Raw genomic sequence first — 22,224 nt, forward strand, 5'->3', positions numbered from 1 at the left:
GTGTGTGTCTATATGTGCATGTAGCAGAGCTGTGTGTCTATATGTGCATCTAGCAGAGCTGCGTTTGTCTATATGCGCATGTAGCAGAGCTGTGTCTATATGCGCATGTAGCAGAGCTGTGTGTGTCTATATGTGCATGTAGCAGAGCTGTGTGTGTCTATATGTGCATGTAGCAGAGCTGCGTATGTCTATATGCGCATGTAGCAGAGCTGTGAGTGTCTATATGTGCATGTAGCAGAGCTGTGTGTGTCTATATGCGCATGTAGCAGAGCTGTGTGTCTATATGTACATGTAGCAGAGCTGTGTGTGTCTATATGTGCATGTAGCAGAGATGCGTATGTCTATATGCGCATGTAGCAGAGCTGTGAGTGTCTATATGTGCATGTAGCAGAGCTGCGTGTGTCTATATGTGCATGTAGCAGAGCTGTGTGTGTCTATATGTGCATGTAGCAGAGCTGCGTATGTCTATATGCGCATGTAGCAGAGCTGTGAGTGTCTATATGCGCATGTAGCAGAGCTGTGTGTGTCTATATGCGCATGTAGCAGAGCTGTGTGTGTCTATATGTACATGTAGCAGAGCTGTGTGTGTCTATATGTGCATGTAGCAGAGATGCGTATGTCTATATGCGCATGTAGCAGAGCTGTGAGTGTCTATATGTGCATGTAGCAGAGCTGCGTGTGTCTATATGTGCATGTAGCAGAGCTGTGTGTGTCTATATGTGCATGTAGCAGAGCTGCGTATGTCTATATGCGCATGTAGCAGAGCTGTGAGTGTGTCTATATGTGCATGTAGCAAAGCTGTGTGTATAGTAAACACTGCATAGAGGCACCAACAATAGATTTCTCACCTCTCTATTTTCCCCTAGTGCAATAACATTAGTGATATTAACACCCCCAGTGTACACCACCAGGGAAGATCGCATTAATAGGAAAAATGTTTTTCTTATTTTCTGCAGATAAATCCTAGGGAGCGTCTTATACATACAGTGGGTACGGATAGTATTCAGACTCCTTTAAATTTTTCACGCTTTGTTTCATTGCAGCCATTTGGTAAAGTCAAAAAAGTTCATTTTTTTCTCATTAATGTACACTCTACACCCCATCTTGACTGAAAAAAAAAGAAATGTAGAAATTTTTGCAAATTTATTAAAAAAGAAAAACTGAAATATCACATGGTCATAAGTATTCAGATCCTTTGCTCAGACACTCATATTTCAGTCCCATGCTGTCCATTTCCTTGTGATCTTCCTTGAGATGGTTCTACTCCTTCATTGGAGTCCGGCTGTGTGTAATTAAACTGATAGGACTTGATTTGTAAAGGCACACACCTGTCTATATAAGACCTCGCAGCTCACAGTGCATGTCAGACCAAATGAGGATCATGAGGTCAAAGGAACTGGCCAAGGATCTCAGAGACAGAATTGTGGCAAGGCGCAGATCTGGCCAAGGTTACAAAAGAATATCTTCAGTACTCAAAATCCGCTGGGATCAATCCGCAGCAGAATCCGCAGCATGTGCACACAGCCTAAGAGCACAGTGACCTCCATAATCCTTAAATGGAAGAAGTTTGGGACCACCATAAGTCTTCCTTGACCTGGCCGTCCAGCCACACTGAGCAAGAGAAGAGCCTTGGTGAGAGAGGTAAAAAAAGACCCCCAAGATCAATGTGGCTGAGCTCCACAGATGCAGTAGGGAGATGGGAGAAAGTTCCAAAGTCAACTATCACTGCAGCCCTCCACCAGTCGGGCCATTATGGCAGAGTGGCTCGATGGAAGCCTCTCCTCAGTGCAAGACATATGAAAGCCCGCACAGGGTTTGCTAAAAAACACATGAAGGACTCCCAGACTATGAGAAATAAGATTCTCTGATCTGATGAGACGAAGACAGAACTTTTTGGTGATAATTAGTATGTGTGGAGAAAACCAGGCACTGCTCATCACCTGCCCAATACAATCCCAAGAGTGAAACATGGTGGTGGCAGCATCATGCTATGGGGGTGTTTTTCAGCTGCAGGATCAGGATGACTGGTTGGAGGCAGGGCTGTGGAGTCGGTAAGCCAAACCTGCGACTCCGACTCCTCAATTTCCCTTCCACTGACTCCGGCTCCCACATATATTGCTTATATTTAAGTGAAAAATTTATTGTAGTACAATGTGAACATCAGACATTTAATGATTTTTAAGATACAATAATCAAGATATTTAGATAGAATATAATATATATTTATTGGAATACAACTTTAGAACACAAAAAAATGTAATAAATTGTAAATATGTAATACACTGTATAATATTGATTACATTATATATATATATATAGTATATATATATATATCACTATGTAATAAACTATGTAAGGGGCAAAAAACAGTTTTCAACAAAAACATACTAAATAACATTTGAGCAGTCTATGAATTTGTTCTAAGAAATAGAATCGCCTCCATCGGATCCTCCTTCATAGATGACCTCAAATCTGACCTAATAAATTTTAAGGCCAGAGAACAACCTCTCTACAGTAACTTGGGTTGGAGGCAAAGCCGTAACCACATGGGAACATCTCTGACAATTTCCAAGTATAAAGGAATTGCCTTATGCACAGTCAGTTTTGATGAACAGTTGAATTTTTCTTTTTCTTTGAGAGCAAGTGAAACATTTTGCTGAAATATGGTCAATCTGCTGCTATAGGAGGCTGAGTGAAATCTTTTTCCTTGCGGCAACGCTTTGCCTGCTCCATGTCATCCAAATACTTGTCAAAGTCAAACTCCTCATCTGATGAGGATGAAGATATGGCAGCAGTAGCACTGTCAGGACCCAAGTCCTCTTGCGCCTGGCAGTCCTCCTGTAGGCCACTCATCCTAACTGCTACCTCAGTCAGAGCTTCTTTTAATTTAGTAAGCTGTTGATCATCAAGCAATATACGATGACTTGGGTCCACATAAACAGCTGCCAGAAAAATTTTATTTTCCAATAGCTGTGTCTCTCTCCGTTTCATTGAAGCAGAAACGCCATCTGCAAATAAATCTCCTCTTCGGGACAGGCAAAATAGCAAGTTCTTCCACTCCCTTATGAAAATGCCAGGAGTTAAATCCTCAGCTTGTAATTTTTTAGTCACGGTAAATAGGTGATTAAGCAATTCCTTCAATTCAGCCACCTGTGTCCATTGACCTTCATTTAGGGTTACCTGAGGGTTCACCATATCTATAAGAAACGGTTTTAGCCAGGATCAAAACTGGGGGGGGGGGGGGGGGGAACCTCATACTGTTCCGCAGAACCTCATACTGCACACCTCAACTGCTGCAGAACCTTATACTGTACACTCCTACCGTTGAAAATAAAGCCTGCACCTTAAGATGTGGTGAATGCAGTCTATTTATTCCAACTATCAATTGATGTTGATGTGTTACTGAGGACGAGCAATGCCTGTCCTGGGCGTCCTTTTGGGCAGCTATGAGGTCTACCTGACTGGTGCTAAAAAAAAAAAGGAGTGTTAGGGTACCGTTACACTAAGCGATGCACCAGCAATCCCAACAACGATATGGATCGCTGGTGCATCGATAAGTGGTCGCTAGTGAGCTGCCACACAGGCAAATCTCACCAGTGACATAGCAGGGGTCGGGGGTCGCTACTTACCTGTCAGACACGGCGATCCTGACGTCCTCCCGCCCGCGTCCACGCGTCGCTCGTCGGCGCCACAGGAAGCCCAGCAGGAAGCGCCCGACGAGAAATGGTCCAGGACCTTCTCGCACGATCAGCGATAACCAGCGGGGGAGCCGGTCGGAGGTAAGTATCAGACATGGCGATATGGCTAGCGATATCGCTGCTGCGTCACAAAACCAGTGACGTTTCAGTGATATTGCTAGCGATCTCGCTATGTGTAATGGGGGCTTTAGTCTGTGTGCTACCCGGCTTTCATTCTTTTTGGTACAGATAAGATATGGATAGACAGATATGGATAAATGGATAGAGCAAATTTCTAATCTGCTTTTGCTATTGAAAACATTATGAGCTCAAAAACCTTTCAGGTGATGCGTTTTTTTAAAAAGCTGATCTGCTTTTGCAGCTGAAAAACGTATTCTCAAAAAACGCAGCAAAAACGCTGTGTGTGAATGTAGCCTTAGATCAGGAATAGAACAGTCATTTATAGGACATTTCATAACTTTCCCAAATTCCTATGAAAAAATATTCAGCACATTTTGCATTCAACTACTGTACCCAATTTATTATATATTTTAGGAGTCGGACCATTTTATACCGACTCCGACTCCACCAAAATGAGCTCCGACTCCACGACTCCGACTCCACAGCCCTGGTTGGAGGAAACATGAATGCGGCCAAGTACAGAGATATCCTGGATGAAAACCTCTTCCAGAGTGCTCTGGACCTCAGACTTGGCTGAGGGTTCACCTTCCAATAAGACAATGACCCTAAGCCCCCAGCTAAAATAACAAAGGAGTGGCTTCAGAACAACTCTGTGACCATTCTTGACTGGCCCAGCCAGAGCCCTGACCTAAACCCAATTGAACATCTCTGGAGAGACCTGAAAATGGCTGTCCACCAACGTTCACCATCCAACCTGATGGAACTGGAGAGGATCGGGAGCATGTCCGGATGAGCTGAGCGGACGCAGGCCGCGCTGGGTCCGTGCTCCTGCAGACCTCCACGGCTCACAGCAGCAGACGACGGGAGAAACCTGCACCATCTCTCTCTCACCGCAAACTCAGGCAGCGTCCGGACAACGATGTGGCGCACTACCAGGAGCAGGGGAGCAGTGCCCGGCAGGATATCGGTCTTTGTGCTGACGCCCGGAAGATGGCTGTAACGGCACTCACCTTGTGGCCGGGGGCGGTGTCGAGTGCTCTGATCTCCTGACACTGGGTCAGACTTGACCGGAGAGGAGCCTCAGCTCAACGGAGCAGGCACAGGAGGAGTTGGGCAGATCTTCACCCAGGAGGCCGGAGAAAATAGGCGCCAAACCACAAGTACATGCACATGACATAGGGCACTCCTCCACCCACCCCATCAAAGAGGCCACACTAAAGTCCCTGCTAGGACATCTAAAGCCACCATACATAGTGATATCACCTCAGCTTTCACTACAGAAAGACATTGTGCACATAGGGACAGAATAGCCAACACTGAGGAGAAGCTGGAGGAGTCACCACCGCCCACACTGAGAAGCTGGAGGAGTCACCAGAGCCCACATTGAGGAGAAGCCGGAGGAGTCACCACAGCCCACAACCACTTAGTTGACGCTCACAATGAGGCAGATGAGATCACCGCTCTAAAACTGAAGCTGGAGGACTTCTCTAGCCGCAATAATCTGCGCTTCAGGGGGATACCAGAAAGCATTGCTGCGGACGCAATGAAGGAGTTCCTAACAGATTTCTTTACCACACCAGTCACCGAGGTGGAACAGCGAGACCTCAAAATAGAGCGCACAGAATCCCCAAACCCAAAAGTGCCCCCGCCTCTGCGCCCAGGGATGTAATTGCCGGCATCATTTTTACCACTTCAAAAAAGCCATCAGTGAAGCAGCAGCGGCGGACCAGAGCTCCCGGAGAGGTTCAAGAGCATCCTGGTGTTCACCGACCTCTCCGCTGTCACCCTGAACAGAAGGCGGGAATTCTCCACAGCCAACAAGATCCTACGGGACAACGAGATCGCATACAAGTGGGACTACCCGGTGATCGTCACCAAGAATGGAGCCACACAGGTTATGACTTCTCCCAAGAGGCCATGACTCTGCTGTAGAAGTGGTCCCTGGTGACGAAGGATGAAGCCACTAGCTCCCTGCTGAAGAAGATGCCGCCCACCCTGATGAAGGAGTGGGCATGAACAAGAAAGCAGAAGATAGGACCTTCTTCTCACCATGGTCTGTGGAGGCACGAGAGGAGAATTTCATTTCCTTCAACACCCCCCACTATATACTGGATAGCGGAACATATCAGCCCCCAATACCCCCCCACTATTTACTGGATAGAGGAGCATATCAGCCCCCAATACCCCCCCACTATATACTGGATAGCGGAACATATCAGCCCCCAATACCCCCCCACTATATACTGGATAGCGGAGCATATCAGCCCCCAATACCCCCCCACTATATACTGGATAGCGGAACATATCAGCCCCCAATACCCCCCCACTATATACTGGATAGCGGAACATATCAGCCCCCAATACCCCCCCACTATATACTGGATAGCGGAGCATATCAGCCCCCAATACCCCCCCACTATATAATGGATAGCGGAGCATATCAGCCCCCAATACCCCCCCACTATATACTGGATAGCGGAGCATATCAGCCCCCAATACCACCCACTATATACTGGATATCGGAGCATATCAGCCCCCAACACAACCCACTATATACTGGATAGCGGAACATATCAGCCCCCAATACCCCCCCACTATATACTGGATAGCGGAGCATATCAGCCCCCAATACCCCCCCACTATATACTGGATAGCGGAACATATCAGCCCCCAATACCCCCCCACTATATACTGGATAGCGGAACATATCAGCCCCCAATACCCCCCCACTATATACTGGATAGCGGAGCATATCAGCCCCCAATACCCCCCCACTATATAATGGATAGCGGAGCATATCAGCCCCCAATACCCCCCCACTATATACTGGATAGCGGAGCATATCAGCCCCCAATACCACCCACTATATACTGGATATCGGAGCATATCAGCCCCCAACACAACCCACTATATACTGGATAGCGGAGCATATCAGACCCCAATACCCCCCACTATATACTAGAGGGAGGACTGGGCTGCCCCTCTGTGGTGAGATATTAAAGAACAGCCATATTACACATCCCAATAACAGAGGGAGGACTGTGCAGCTCCTCAGTGGTGAGATATTATAGGGCAGCCATATTTTACATCCCAATAACAGAGGGAGGACTGTGCTGCTCCTCAGTGGTGAGATATTAAAGAGCAGCCATATTACACATCCCAATAACAGAGGGAAGACTGGGCTGCCCCTCAGTGGTGAGATACCATAGAGCAGCCATACTATACATCCCAATAACAGAGGGAGGACTGGGATGCCCCTCAGTGGTGAGATACTATAGAGCAGCCATACTATACATCCCAATAACAGAGGGAGGACTGGGCTGCCCCTCAGTGGTGAGATATTATAGAGCAGCCATATTACACATCCCAATAACAGAGGGAGGACTGGGCTGCCCCTCAGTGGTGAGATATTATGCAGCAGCCATATTATACATCTCAATAACAGGAGGAGGACTGGACTGCTCCTCAGTGGTGAGATATTAAAGAGCAGACATATTCTACATCCCAACAGAGGGAGGACTGGGCTGCCCCTCAGTGGTGAGATATTATAGAGCAGACATATTACACATCCCAATAACAGAGGGAGGACTGGGCTGCCCCTCAGTGGTGAGGTATTATAGAGCAGCCATATTACATATCCCAATAACAGAGGGAGGACTGGGCTGCCCCTCAGTGGTGAGATATTATAGGGCAGCCATATTACACATCCCAATAACAGAGGGAGGACAGGGCTGCCCCTCAGTGGTGAGGTATTATAGAGCAGACATATTATACATCCCAATAACAGAGGGAGGACTGGGCTGCCCCTCAGTGGTGAGATATTATAGAGCAGCCATATTACATATCCCAATAACAGAGGGAGGACTGGGCTGCCCCTCAGTGGTGAGGTATTATAGAGCAGACATATTATACATCCCAATAACAGAGGGAAGACTGGGCTGCCCCTCAGTGGTGAGGTATTATAGGGTAGCCATATTATACATCCCACTAAAAGGAGGACTGGGCTGCTCCTCAGTGGTGAGGTATTATAGAGCAGTCATATTATCCCAATAACAGAGGGAGGACTGGGCTTCCCCTCAGTGGTGAGGTATTATAGGGTAGCCATATTATACATCCCAATAACAGAGGGAGGACTGGGCTTCCCCTCAGTGGTGAGGTATTATAGGGTAGCCATATTATACATCCCAATAACAGAGGGAGGACAGGGCTGCCCCTCAGTGGTGAGATATTATAGAGCAGACATATTATACATCCCAATAACAGAGGGAGGACTGGGCTTCCCCTCAGTGGTGAGGTATTATAGGGTAGCCATATTATACATCCCAATAACAGAGGGAGGACTGGGCTTCCCCTCAGTGGTGAGGTATTATAGAGCAGCCATATTATACATCCCAATAACAGAGGAAGGACTGGGCTGCCCCTCAGTGGTGAGATGTTATAGGGCAGCCATATTATACATCCCAATAACAGAGGGAGGACTGGGCTGCCCCTCAGTGGTGAGATACTATAGAGCAGCCATATTATACATCCCAATAACAGAGGGAGGACAGGGCTGCTCCTCAGTGGTGAGATATTATAGAGCAGCCATATTATACATCCCAATAACAGAGGGAGGACTGTGCTGCCCCTCAGTGGTGAGATATTATAGATCAGACATATTAGACATCCCAATAACAGAGGGAGGACTGGGCTGCCCCTCAGTGGTGAGATATTATAGAGCAGACATATTAGACATCCCAATAACAGAGGGAGGACTGGGCTGCCCCTCAGTGGTGAGATACTATAGAGCAGCCATATTATACATCCCAATAACAGAGGGAGGACTGTGCTGCCCCTCAGTGGTGAGATATTATAGATCAGACATATTAGACATCCCAATAACAGAGGGAGGACTGGGCTGCCCCCTCAGTGGTGAGATACTATAGAGCGGACATATTATACATCCCGATAACAGAGGGAGGACTGGGCTGCCCCTCAGTGGTGAGATATTATAGAGCAGACATATTAGACATCCCAATAACAGAGGGAGGACTGGGCTGCCCCTCAGTGGTGAGATACTATAGAGCAGCCATATTATACATCCCAATAACAGAGGGAGGACTGTGCTGCCCCTCAGTGGTGAGATATTATAGATCAGACATATTAGACATCCCAATAACAGAGGGAGGACTGGGCTGCCCCTCAGTAGTGAGATATTATAGAGTGGCCATATTATACATCCTAATAACAGAGGGAGGACTGGGCTGCCCCTCAGTGGTGAGATACTATAGAGCGGACATATTATACATCCCGATAACAGAGGGAGGACTGGGCTGCCCCTCAGTGGTGAGATATTATAGAGCAGCCATATTACACATCCCAATAACAGAGGGAGGACTGGGCTGCCCCTCAGTGGTGAGATATTATAGAGCAGCCATATTACACATCCCAATAACAGAGGGAGGACTGGGCTGCCCCTCAGTGGTGAGATATTATAGATCAGACATATTAGACATCCCAATAACAGAGGGAGGACTGGGCTGCCCCTCAGTAGTGAGATATTATAGAGTGGCCATATTATACATCCTAATAACAGAGGGAGGACTGGGCTGCCCCTCAGTGGTGAGATACTATAGAGCGGACATATTATACATCCCGATAACAGAGGGAGGACTGGGCTGCCCCTCAGTGGTGAGATATTATAGAGCAGACATATTAGACATCCCAATAACAGAGGGAGGACTGGGCTGCCCCTCAGTGGTGAGGTATTATAGGGTAGCCATATTATACATCCCAATAACAGAGGGAGGACTGGGCTGCCCCTCAGTGGTGAGATATTATAGAGCAGCCATATTACACATCCCAATAACAGAGGGAAGACTGGGGTGCCCCTCAGTGGTGAGGTATTATAGGGTAGCCATATTATACATCCCAATAACAGAGGGAGGACTGTGCTGCCCCTCAGTGGTGAGATACTATAGAGCAGCCATATTATACATCCCAATAACAGAGGGAGGACTGTGCTGCCCCTCAGTGGTGAGATATTATAGATCAGACATATTATACATCCCAATAACAGAGGGAGGACTGTGCTGCCCCTCAGTGGTGAGATATTATAGATCAGACATATTAGACATCCCAATAACAGAGGGAGGACTGGGCTGCCCCTCAGTGGTGAGATACTATAGAGCAGCCATATTATACATCCCAATAACAGAGGGAGGACTGTGCTGCCCCTCAGTGGTGAGATATTATAGAGCAGACATATTAGACATCCCAATAACAGAGGGAGGACTGGGCTGCCCCTCAGTGGTGAGATACTATAGAGCAGCCATATTATACATCCCAATAACAGAGGGAGGACTGTGCTGCCCCTCAGTGGTGAGATATTATAGATCAGACATATTAGACATCCCAATAACAGAGGGAGGACTGGGCTGCCCCCTCAGTGGTGAGATACTATAGAGCGGACATATTATACATCCAGATAACAGAGGGAGGACTGGGCTGCCCCTCAGTGGTGAGATATTATAGAGTGGCCATATTATACATCCTAATAACAGAGGGAGGACTGGGCTGCCCCTCAGTGGTGAGATATTATAGAGCTGACATATTAGACATCCCAATAACAGAGGGAGGACTGGGCTGCCCCTCAGTGGTGAGATATTATAGAGCAGACATATTACACATCCCAATAACAGAGGGAAGACTGGGCTGCCCCTCAGTGGTGAGGTATTATAGGGTAGCCATATTATACATCTCAATAACAGGAGGAGGACTGGGCTGCCCCTCAGTGGTGAGATATTATAGAGCTGACATATTAGACATCCCAATAACAGAGGGAGGACTGGGCTGCCCCTCAGTGGTGAGATATTATAGAGCAGACATATTACACATCCCAATAACAGAGGGAAGACTGGGCTGCCCCTCAGTGGTGAGGTATTATAGGGTAGCCATATTATACATCTCAATAACAGGAGGAGGACTGGGCTGCCCCTCAGTGGTGAGATATTATAGGGTAGCCATAATATACATCCCAATAACAGAGGGAAGACTGGGGTGCCCCTCAGTGGTGAGATATTATAGAGCAGCCATATTATACATCCCAATAACAGAGGGAGGACTGGGCTGCCCCTCAGTGGTGAGGTATTATAGGGTAGCCATATTATACATCCCAATAACAGAGGGAGGACTGGGCTGCCCCTCAGTGGTGAGATATTATAGAGCAGCCATATTACACATCCCAATAACAGAGGGAAGACTGGGGTGCCCCTCAGTGGTGAGGTATTATAGGGTAGCCATATTATACATCTCAATAACAGGAGGAGGACTGGGCTGCCCCTCAGTGGTGAGATATTATAGGGTAGCCATAATATACATCCCAATAACAGAGGGAAGACTGGGGTGCCCCTCAGTGGTGAGATATTATAGAGCAGCCATATTATACATCCCAATAACAGAGGGAGGACTGGGCTGCCCCTCAGTGGTGAGATATTATAGGGTAGCCATATTATACATCCCAATAACAGAGGGAGGACTGGGCTGCCCCTCAGTGGTGAGATACTATAGAGCAGCCATACTATACATCCCAATAACAGAGGGAAGACTGGGGTGCCCCTCAGTGGTGAGGTATTATAGGGTAGCCATATTACACATCCCAATAACAGAGGGAGGACTGGGCTGCCCCTCAGTGGTGAGGTATTATAGGGTAGCCATATTATACATCCCAATAACAGAGGGAGGACTGGGCTGCTCCTCAGTGGTGAGATATAGAGCAGCCATATTACACATCCCAATAACAGAGGGAGGACTGGGCTGCCCCTCAGTGGTGAGGTATTATAGGGTAGCCATATTATACATCCCAATAACAGAGGGAGGACTGGGCTGCCCCTCAGTGGTGAGGTATTATAGGGTAGCCATATTATACATCCCAATAACAGAGGGAGGACTGGGCTGCCCCTCAGTGGTGAGATATTATAGGGTAGCCATATTATACATCCCAATAACAGAGGGAGGACTGGGCTGCCCCTCAGTGGTGAGATATTATAGGGTAGCCATATTATACATCCCAATAACAGAGGGAGGACTGGGCTGCCCCTCAGTGGTGAGGTATTATAGGGTAGCCATATTATACATCCCAATAACAGAGGGAGGACTGGGCTCCCCCTCAGTGGTGAGATACTATAGAGCAGCCATACTATACATCCCAATAACAGAGGGAAGACTGGGGTGCCCCTCAGTGGTGAGGTATTATAGGGTAGCCATATTACACATCCCAATAACAGAGGGAGGACTGGGCTGCCCCTCAGTGGTGAGGTATTATAGAGCAGCCATATTACACATCCCAATAACAGAGGGAGGACTGGGCTGCCCCTCAGTGGTGAGGTATTATAGGGCAGCCATATTATACATCCCAATAACAGAGGGAGGACTGGGCTGCCCCTCAGTGGTGAGGTATTATAGGGTAGCCATATTATACATCCCAATAACAGAGGAAGGACTGGGCTCCCCCTCAGTGGTGAGATACTATAGAGCAGCCATACTATACATCCCAATAACAGAGGGAAGACTGGGGTGCCCCTCAGTGGTGAGGTATTATAGGGTAGCCATATTACACATCCCAATAACAGAGGGAGGACTGGGCTGCCCCTCAGTGGTGAGATATTATACAGCAGCCATATTACACATCCCAATAACAGAGGGAGGACTGGGCTGCCCCTCAGTGGTGAGGTATTATAGGGCAGCCATATTATACATCCCAATAACAGAGGGAGGACTGGGCTGCCCCTCAGTGGTGAGGTATTATAGGGTAGCCATATTATACATCCCAATAACAGAGGGAGGACAGGGCTGCTCCTCAGTGGTGAGATATTATGCAGCAGCCATATTATACATCCCAATAACAGAGGGAGGACTGGGCTGCCCCTCAGTGGTGATATACTATAGAGCAGCCATACTATACATCCCAATAACAGGAGGAGGACTGGGCTTCCCCTCAGTGGTGAGGTATTATAGGGTAGCCATATTATACATCCCAATAACAGAGGGAGGACTGGGCTCCCCCTCAGTGGTGAGATACTATAGAGCAGCCATATTATACATCCCAATAACAGAGGGAGGACTGGGCTGCCCCTCAGTGGTGAGGTATTATAGGGTAGCCATATTACACATCCCAATAACAGAGGGAGGACTGGGCTGCCCCTCAGTGGTGAGGTATTATAGAGCAGCCATATTACACATCCCAATAACAGAGGGAGGACTGGGCTGCCCCTCAGTGGTGAGGTATTATAGGGCAGCCATATTATACATCCCAATAACAGAGGGAGGACTGGGCTGCCCCTCAGTGGTGAGATACTATAGAGCAGCCATACTATACATCCCAATAACAGAGGGAAGACTGGGGTGCCCCTCAGTGGTGAGGTATTATAGGGTAGCCATATTACACATCCCAATAACAGAGGGAGGACTGGGCTGCCCCTCAGTGGTGAGATATTATACAGCAGCCATATTACACATCCCAATAACAGAGGGAGGACTGGGCTGCCCCTCAGTGGTGAGGTATTATAGGGCAGCCATATTATACATCCCAATAACAGAGGGAGGACTGGGCTGCCCCTCAGTGGTGAGGTATTATAGGGTAGCCATATTATACATCCCAATAACAGAGGGAGGACAGGGCTGCTCCTCAGTGGTGAGATATTATAGAGCAGCCATATTATACATCCCAATAACAGAGGGAGGACTGGGCTGCCCCTCAGTGGTGAGATATTATGCAGCAGCCATATTATACATCCCAATAACAGAGGGAGGACTGGGCTGCCCCTCAGTGGTGAGATATTATGCAGCAGCCACATTATACATCTCAATAACAGGAGGAGGACTGGGCTTCCCCTCAGTGGTGATATACTATAGAGCAGCCATACTATACATCCCAATAACAGGAGGAGGACTGGGCTGCCCCTCAGTGGTGAGATACTATAGAGCAGCCATACTATACATCCCAATAACAGAGGGAGGACGGGGCTGCCCCTCAGTGGTGAGGTATTATAGGGTAGCCATATTATACATCCCAATAACAGAGGGAGGACAGGGCTGCTCCTCAGTGGTGAGGTATTATAGGGCAGCCATATTATACATCCCAATAACAGAGGGAGGACTGGGCTGCCCCTCAGTTGTGAGATACTATAGAGCAGCCATATTATACATCCCAATAACAGAGGGAGGACTGGGCTGCCCCTCAGTGGTGAGATATTATAGGGTAGCCATATTTGAACATTTAAGGTTGATGTGGAATGATAAGGATGAGAGATTGGATAGAAATTGAGAGACATCTCATAAATTCCCCAAATGTTGCATCGTTTTTTTATTCACATGTCATTACTAGGCCTAACCCCGGCGATGATAGTAAATTGTGTCTGCCAGCAACGGTGGAAGCGGCGCTGGGAGTGTGGAGCATTCTGATCAGTAAACTACATACTATTAATTTTGCGCTCAGTAAAGCCCCCATAGAGACTTTGGAGCGGTGTATTCTGGACCTCCAGATTCGTAACTGGAAATCCCTGGGCGTCCTACTGATGGGGGACATGTACGAGGAAGGAATATTGTTATCCTTCTCTATGATCAGAGAGAGATACCTCCTCTCACATAAACATCATTATAAATATCTACAAGTAAGACATTCTCTACAGGAAAAAAAAGACATAATATTCTCACAACCCTCCAAACTATACACGATGCTCCTCACCGCCAGAGCGGCAAATGAGAGCGTTGTCCGTGAGCTACAACCATTTGCTGGAGGAGATGTTCTCCTCTCTGGACTTGTATCTCCACATATGGGAGACTGATCTACAGTGCGGGACAATCCCGCGGCAATGGCGGACATCCTTCTCAATGATAGGGACACATTCTAAGTGCACCAATCACCTGGAGAACGTCAGAACGCTGCTGTACAGGTAGTACATCACACCATACAGATTGTCGAAGATCTTCCGCAGCTCCCCAGATGTGCTGGAGGTGCGGAGACGCCAGCGCAGATGTGTTATATGTCTGGTGGAAGTGCCGTAAAGTAGAGTAGCTCTGGGACGCAATCTCCCATTTAGTGTCTTAATTTAGTGGCACCCCAATGAAGATTGGGAGAGAGCAGGCCCTTCTGGCCACTGACCTGGATCTAATCCCGAGTTCAGGACGGGGATTACACACATCCTCGTAGCTACTAGAATTAAGATTGAAGGATACTGGAAACCAGGGCTGTGGAGTCGGTAAGCCAAACCTGCGACTCCAACTCCACAGCCCTGCTGGAAACACCCCAAATGTCCGTCACTGACTGAGATCGTAGCATTGGTGAATGATGACTGTCTATCAGAGAAGATCATTGCTTCATCCACCGATAATACAACATCATATGTCAGGAGCTGGGACAGCTGGCGACCATTCACACTGCGGTCATAGAGATGGAATAGTACACAGGTATAGTAATCTGATGGCAGCACCCCTGCCCTTCACCCTTCTTTTTCCCACAATATTTATCCATGTTAAATCACTGGTCAACACAAAAAAAAATCATCAGCAAAGGTAATATGTCTGTTTTATGGAGTTGGATGCGCTGATTCCAAAAATATGCTTAGTTTTTCTCTATCGCATAAAGTTTCTGCGACAGAAGTATATTTGTTATTACGTTATTTCGGCATTTTCAGTGTGTGTCGTTTTTCGTATGTTATTCTTACTTAATTGTGAATTTTCTTACAGGGACATCAGTAGAGGTCTCTACAGGGATCTGAGCCCTGCCACAGGGAGATAGAAGGGAAGGCAGTGGACAGCCGCCATTGCGGGAGGATTTTCACTGCGTTTCTGGGAGGGCAAGTCACCTCAGAGGCTCAGAGGGAAGAAAAACCGCTCAGCCACTGAGGTGTAACTGAGTGAGGGTCTCCTCCACAGAGAGAGAACCTGAAAGCGGCCAACATAACACCGAGAAACTGCCTGTCTGCAAATGTCCATCTGTAAGGAACATGCTGACCCGTCATCTCTGGGGAAATATCTACATATAGGCGGTCGCCTCATCGCATTTGTCTTTTTAGTTTGTCACCACCATTGAACTGAACTTACGCTACGGTTTGATCTGATTTAAAGGAGAAAACTACCCCAACAGCGTATCAATCATCCGACCAGACTCAGCTATGTGTGTGGTGCTTTTACACCAAAAGGCCAAGTACGTTCAATCACTCGTGATATTAAAAAGAAGTACCAGATGGACTTCACTTATCCACTTGGTGATCAAGACAAAACCTGGGCCCCTCATGTGAGAGCTTGAATCTACGATTAGGCCAGTTCCACATGATGGTACCTTGCCAGTTCTGGTACCACCATTCTCTGGATTGGATGAAAATGAAGTAGAATATGAAGACTATGGAGCTGAAGCCACTGGCGAAGACATGGAGACCTCAAGCCAAGATGAGTATGTACCTGATGGAGCAGCCAGAACGCTTTACTCAACATGAATTAAGTGATCTCATCAGTGACCTTTCACTGTGAAAAGATAAAGCTGAACTTCTTGCATCTAGGTTGAAGCAGAAGAATCTTCTTCATGATGATGTCAAAGTGTGTTATTACCAAAACAGATAGAAAAGGTTGCGCGGCACTCCAGTTAGGAATGGGGTGCACAAATAGGATACCTCTCCAAAATATTTAAAGAAAAATTCGGCACGCCCAAATTTGTGATGCAAAAATCATATATAGCATTTTATTGACAAACTAGACGTGTATTTCCTGAAGGAAGTACAGATAGAGCTTTGAAATGGTGCCCGGGCTGCCCCTTTAAGAGAGACTTGCCTGCTGCCCCTGCAAGACTTTCAACTCAGGATCCGTTTTAACTGTGGGTGCCTCTCAGGGGCCACTTTGGCCTTAGGGTCTGATTTGGTGGGTGGGGCCCCTCAGGATCCGATTCGGTGGCCTGGGCTCCTCAGGGCTTGAATTGGTGGCCGGGATCCCTCAGGGTCCGATTTTGTGGGTGGGGCCCCTCAGGGTCCGATTTGGTGGGTGGGGCCCCTCAGGGTCCGATTTGGTGGCCGGGGCCCCTCAGGGTCCGATTTGGTGGCCGGGGCCCCTCAGGGTCCGATTTGGTGGCCGGGGCCCCTCAGGGTCCGATTTGGTGGGCGGGGCCCCTCAGGGTCCGATTTGGTGGGCGGGGCCACTCTAGGTCCGATTTTGTGGGTGGGGCCACTCTAGGTCCGATTTTGTGGGTGGGGCCACCCTGGGTCCGATTTGGTGGCCAGGGCCCCTCAGGGTCAGATTTGGTGGGCGGGGCCCCTCAGGGTCCGATTTGGTGGCCGGGGCCCCTCAGGGTCCGATTTGGTGGCCGGGGCCCCTCAGGGTCCGATTTGGTGTGCGGGGCCCCTCAGGGTCCGATTTGGTGGGCGGGGCCACTCTAGGTCCGATTTTGTGGGTGGGGCCACCCTGGGTCCGATTTTGTGGCCAGGGCCCCTCAGGGTCCGATTTGGTGGCCGGGGCCCCTCAGAGTCCGATTTGGTGGCCGGGGCCCCTCAGGGTCCGATTTTGTGGGTGGGGCCCCTCAGGGTCCGATTTGGTGGGTGGGGCCCCTCAGGGTCCGATTTGGTGGCCGGGGCCCCTCAGGGTCCGATTTGGTGGCCGGGGCCCCTCAGGGTCCGATTTGGTGGCCGGGGCCCCTCAGGGTCCGATTTGGTGGGCGGGGCCCCTCAGGGTCCGATTTGGTGGGCGGGGCCACTCTAGGTCCGATTTTGTGGGTGGGGCCACTCTAGGTCCGATTTTGTGGGTGGGGCCACCCTGGGTCCGATTTGGTGGCCAGGGCCCCTCAGGGTCAGATTTGGTGGGCGGGGCCCCTCAGGGTCCGATTTGGTGGCCGGGGCCCCTCAGGGTCCGATTTGGTGGCCGGGGCCCCTCAGGGTCCGATTTGGTGTGCGGGGCCCCTCAGGGTCCGATTTGGTGGGCGGGGCCACTCTAGGTCCGATTTTGTGGGTGGGGCCACCCTGGGTCCGATTTTGTGGCCAGGGCCCCTCAGGGTCCGATTTGGTGGCCGGGGCCCCTCAGAGTCCGATTTGGTGGCCGGGGCCCCTCAGGGTCCGATTTGGTGGCCGGGGCCCCTCAGGGTCCGATTTGGTGGCCGTGGCCCCTCATGGTCCGATTTGGTGGCCGGGGCCCCTCAGGGTCCGATTTGGTGGGCGGGGCCCCTCAGCGCCCTATTTGGTGGGCGGGGCCCCTCAGCGCCCTATTTGGTGGGCGGGGCCCCTCAGCGCCCTATTTGGTGGGCGGGGCCCCTCAGCGTCCTATTTGGTGGGCGGGGCCCCTCAGCGTCCGATTTGGTGGGCGGGGCCCCTCAGCGTCCGATTTGGTGGGCGGGGCCCCTCAGCGTCCGATTTGGTGGGCGGGGCCCCTCAGCGTCCGATTTGGTGGGCGGGGTCACTCTGGGTTCGATTTTGTGGGTGGGGCCCCTTAGGGTCCGATTTGGTGTGCGGGGCCACTCTAGGTCCGATTTTGTGGGTGGGGACCCTTCGGGTCCGATTTGGTGGGCGGGGCCACCCTGGGTACGATTTGGTGGGCGGGGCCATCCTGGGTCCGATTTGGAGGCCAGGGTGGCTCAGCCTCCGATTTGTAGGCCAGGGTCGATCAGCCTCCGATTTGGAGGCCAGGGTGGCTCAGCCTCTGATTTGGAGCCTTGGGTCACTCAGCTTTCGATTTGGCGCGCCGGCCCTTTAAGACTCATTTGGGTGCGCCGGCCCTTTAAGAATCACTTTGGCGCGTCGGCCCTTTAAGAGCCAGTTTGGCTCACTGGGCTTCTAAATCCACTTTGGCGCACAGTCTCTCTCAGGGGCATGCGTCATGTGATGAAGCTAGATTTTGTCAGAGACACCGCACTACACTTGCTCATAGAGCCAGTGCGTGTGTCCTGAGTACAGAAGCAGTGCTAAGAGTTACCTGGGGAGCAGGGCAGCAGAGGTGACAATGCGTGCTACAAGCTAATAGTGTCAGGGTCCAGTCAGCGCTGGAAAGTAAGGAGGCACGGGACCTGCGGACACTGACAATGAACAAGCTTGCACGGGACCTATGGTCATGTGACTGCAAGGGGGCGTGGCTTAGCGTCCTGCTTTCAGATATGACAGTTCAACTCAGAGTCAGGCAAAACGGAGGTCACAACAGTACGGGCAAACAGAGTACAGGAGGGACAAACAGACGGGAGGTCAGACAAAGCCAAAGGTCATACACAGGATCACAGTACAGTACCAGGGATGAGACAGAGCGGATAATCAGGGCCAAGCAGAGATCAAAACCAAACAGACATAGGAGGTACCAGGCAGAATCCAAAGCGATATCCAGAGAACAGACCGAGTCATACACAGAGAATCAAGCAACCAGAACACAGCACAAACACACTCGGGGGTCACCACACAATGCCAAGGGCGAAAGTATAACTGACAGGGATGGGAGCGTCCTGAGGCTATAAGAAGCCTCTCCCAGAAAGAGGGAGAGGCCACAATCATAGCCCCAGGTGTGCAGGTAAGCCTGCATCAGGATCACAACCTTTAACCCCAGAAATGCCAGTCATCAGCACTGGTTCCAAACATTAACCCCACGTGTGCGAGTCAAACCCGCACTGAGATCATGACAGATTTGCCTTTGTGCTGTGGGTTTTGCTTTAAAGGGAATCTGTCACCCCTTTTTTGAGATATCATATAATGATATCATTCAATTGGGTGTCACATAAGGATTCTCTTAGTACTTTTGCTTCCCCCTGACCCCGCACCTTTCATGCATAAATACCTTTTTTATATCGGTTCAGGTGTATGTAAACTGCCGCTGTCTGGTCCACTGGGCGGGGCTTATTCAACTGCTCCCCCCCTCCCTGTAGAAATGCGTAGAGCAAGACAGGGAGGGGGGGAGCGGTTGAATAAGCCCCGCCCAGTGGACCGGACAGCGGCAGTTTACATACATCTGAACCGATATAAACAAGGTATTTATGCATGAAAGGTGCGGGGTCAGGGGGAAGCAAAAGTACTAAGAGAATCCTTATGTGACACACAATTGAATGATATCATTATATGATATCTCAAAAAAGGGGTGACAGATTCCCTTTAAGAGCAGAAATTATCTGGCAGAAACTGTGTCCTGGAGAGGTCATGTGAAGTTCGTAGGCGTTGGCATAGTAACTGGGTCTGCCTGCGCATATTAATGAGCTTAACTGCCATTTGAATCGCCTCAGGGCACGTTTTCCCTGTGGCAAAATTTTCCCATTGAAATGCATTGAGGAAAATGTTTTTTTCAAACGCAAATTGCGCAAAAACTACAAATCCGATCGACACGAAAATTACTTAGCACACCACTCATGGACGCTGGCTTCAAAACGACACCTCAACGGAGTCGGTTCGGGCCGCATTAATTGCGGAATATCAACTGAATAATAATAATAAGAAGAAGCAGAAAAAGAAGAATAAGTTAGCAGCTTTCGGATTACAAGATAGTGGTTTTTTCAAACCACTATAATTATCCACTGTTGACGTTTCGGCCAATTCTTAGGCCTTCGTCAGAACTATTTTCTTCAGTGTTTGTGGACCTCAAGACCAATATAGAGCAAATGGCGTTGCGTCCTGGTACACTAAGGGGAATGGCACTGAAGTGCTACTCCCTCTAGCACTTCAGTGCCATTCCCCTAAGAATTGGCCGAAACGTCAACAGTTTTTGTCTACAGTGGATAATTTGTCAATAAAATTCTATATATGATTTTTGCATCACAAATTTAGGAGTGCCAATAGCCAATACTTTCAGAAGTAAAACTTGAACACAATTTTTCACAGTTGATGGACCAATGGTGTCCTGTAACAATGTGAGCGGCCTCTTTGAAGTTTGTTGCAGATTGGCGATTATTGATTCATCCCAGCGAAGTTTGAAAGCAGTGCTGCTTCACAATGGAAATCTGAAACCATCAATCCCTACTGCTCACTCGTGTCATCTAACGTTATGAAAATCTGTCGGTTGTTTTGGATGCTATACAATGTAAGCATCATCAATAGAATATCTGTGGAGATTTGAAAGTGGTTGGTCTGCTAATGGGGGATGCAAGGAGGTTTCACAAAATATTGTTGCTTCTTGTGTTTATGGGACAGTAAAAATACAGCAGACGATTAGGTTCCTCGTGATTGGGGACAGAGAAACATGTAGGCTCCAGGTGGAGACAATGTTCAGCAGAATCCTTTAGTTGCTCCAACAAAAACCTTTCTTCCTCCCTCTACATAAAGTTGGGATTGATTAAAAACTTTGTGAAAGATAAATTCACAAGGGTTCCAGGACATTTCACAGAAATTCTCCAGCAAAACTGAAGGTAGGGCTATTCGATGGTCCTCAGATCAGAGAGCTTAAGAGAGTTATACTGGGACAACCCTGAAAAACCGTATCCATGACAGTCTACTGTCAAGCACTATTCATTTCTGCTCATATTTTGGTTTCTATTTTGCATGTGAAAATATTTTGGGTCAATAAAACCTGTGAGGTGAAGCATTTTTTTCTGATATGTAGATTACTGTTTTCTTAATGTGGTCAGTATATTTCCTACACCTTAGAATAATGGTGCTGCTCCATGGAAACGATACGGGCTACAGAAAAACTATACACATTTTTAAAATCAGGTCAAAAAGATGATTACGAAAAGAACAAAGTCACCTGCGACTACAGAAAGTATATTTGTAGACCTGTGTTAGCCGATAAATGACTGAGAGAGATCTTGTGACGATGAACAATGATGGTTGTTAAATATGACTTTATTTAAATTTAATAAAAAGTTTATGGTTAAAAAAAGGAACTGGAGAGGATCTGCAAGGAGGAATGGCAGAGGATCCCCAAGTCCAGGGGTGAGAAACTTGTGGCATCATTCCCAAGAAGACTCATGGCTGTACAAGCTCAAAAGGTGCGACTACTCAATGCTGAGCAAAGCGGCTGAAGACTTACGACCATGGGATATTTCAGTTTTTCTTTTTTTAATAAATTTGCAGAGTGTACATTAATGAGAAAAAAATGAACTTTTTTGAATTTACCAAATGGCTGCAATGAAACAAAGAGTGAAAAATATAGAGGGGTCTGAAGACTTTCCGTACCCGCTGCATATATTTATACACACATATACAATGGCCGCAGCACACTGACAGGAGGACACAACTCACGTGGGGCGCCTTCTGCCATCTCTATAGCCGTGATACCCAGAGACCAGATGTCACTCTATGGAAAGAGAGAGAGAGAAGGGCAATAAACGTCATACAGATAGGAGCTAGGAGTCTCCTCCCCTGCAGGGTGATACAGATAGGAGGAGCTAGGAGTCTCCTCCTCCTGCAGGGTGATACAGATAGGAGGAGCTAGGAGTCTCCTCCCCTGCAGGGTGATACAGATAGGAGGAGCTAGGAGTCTCCTCCTC

General features: G+C 48.5%; 1 protein-coding gene across 6 annotated transcripts in view; it reads right to left on the reverse strand.

Moving 5' to 3' along the window:
• Positions 1–22,224, reverse strand: part of MINK1 (misshapen like kinase 1) — a 111,337-nt gene that overhangs the window by 49,580 nt on the left and 39,533 nt on the right. For all 6 annotated transcript variants that reach the window (XM_073547083.1, XM_073547082.1, XM_073547084.1 and 3 more), the window contains exon 8: positions 21,977–22,031. In XM_073547083.1, the coding sequence (XP_073403184.1) occupies positions 21,977–22,031 (55 nt within the window). The remainder of the gene's footprint in view (positions 1–21,976; positions 22,032–22,224) is intronic.

The sequence above is a fragment of the Dendrobates tinctorius genome, unplaced genomic scaffold (genome assembly GCF_039654945.1).
Source record: "Dendrobates tinctorius isolate UK_male_01 unplaced genomic scaffold, ASM3965494v1 ptg000151l, whole genome shotgun sequence".
Taxonomy (NCBI): domain Eukaryota; kingdom Metazoa; phylum Chordata; class Amphibia; order Anura; family Dendrobatidae; genus Dendrobates; species Dendrobates tinctorius.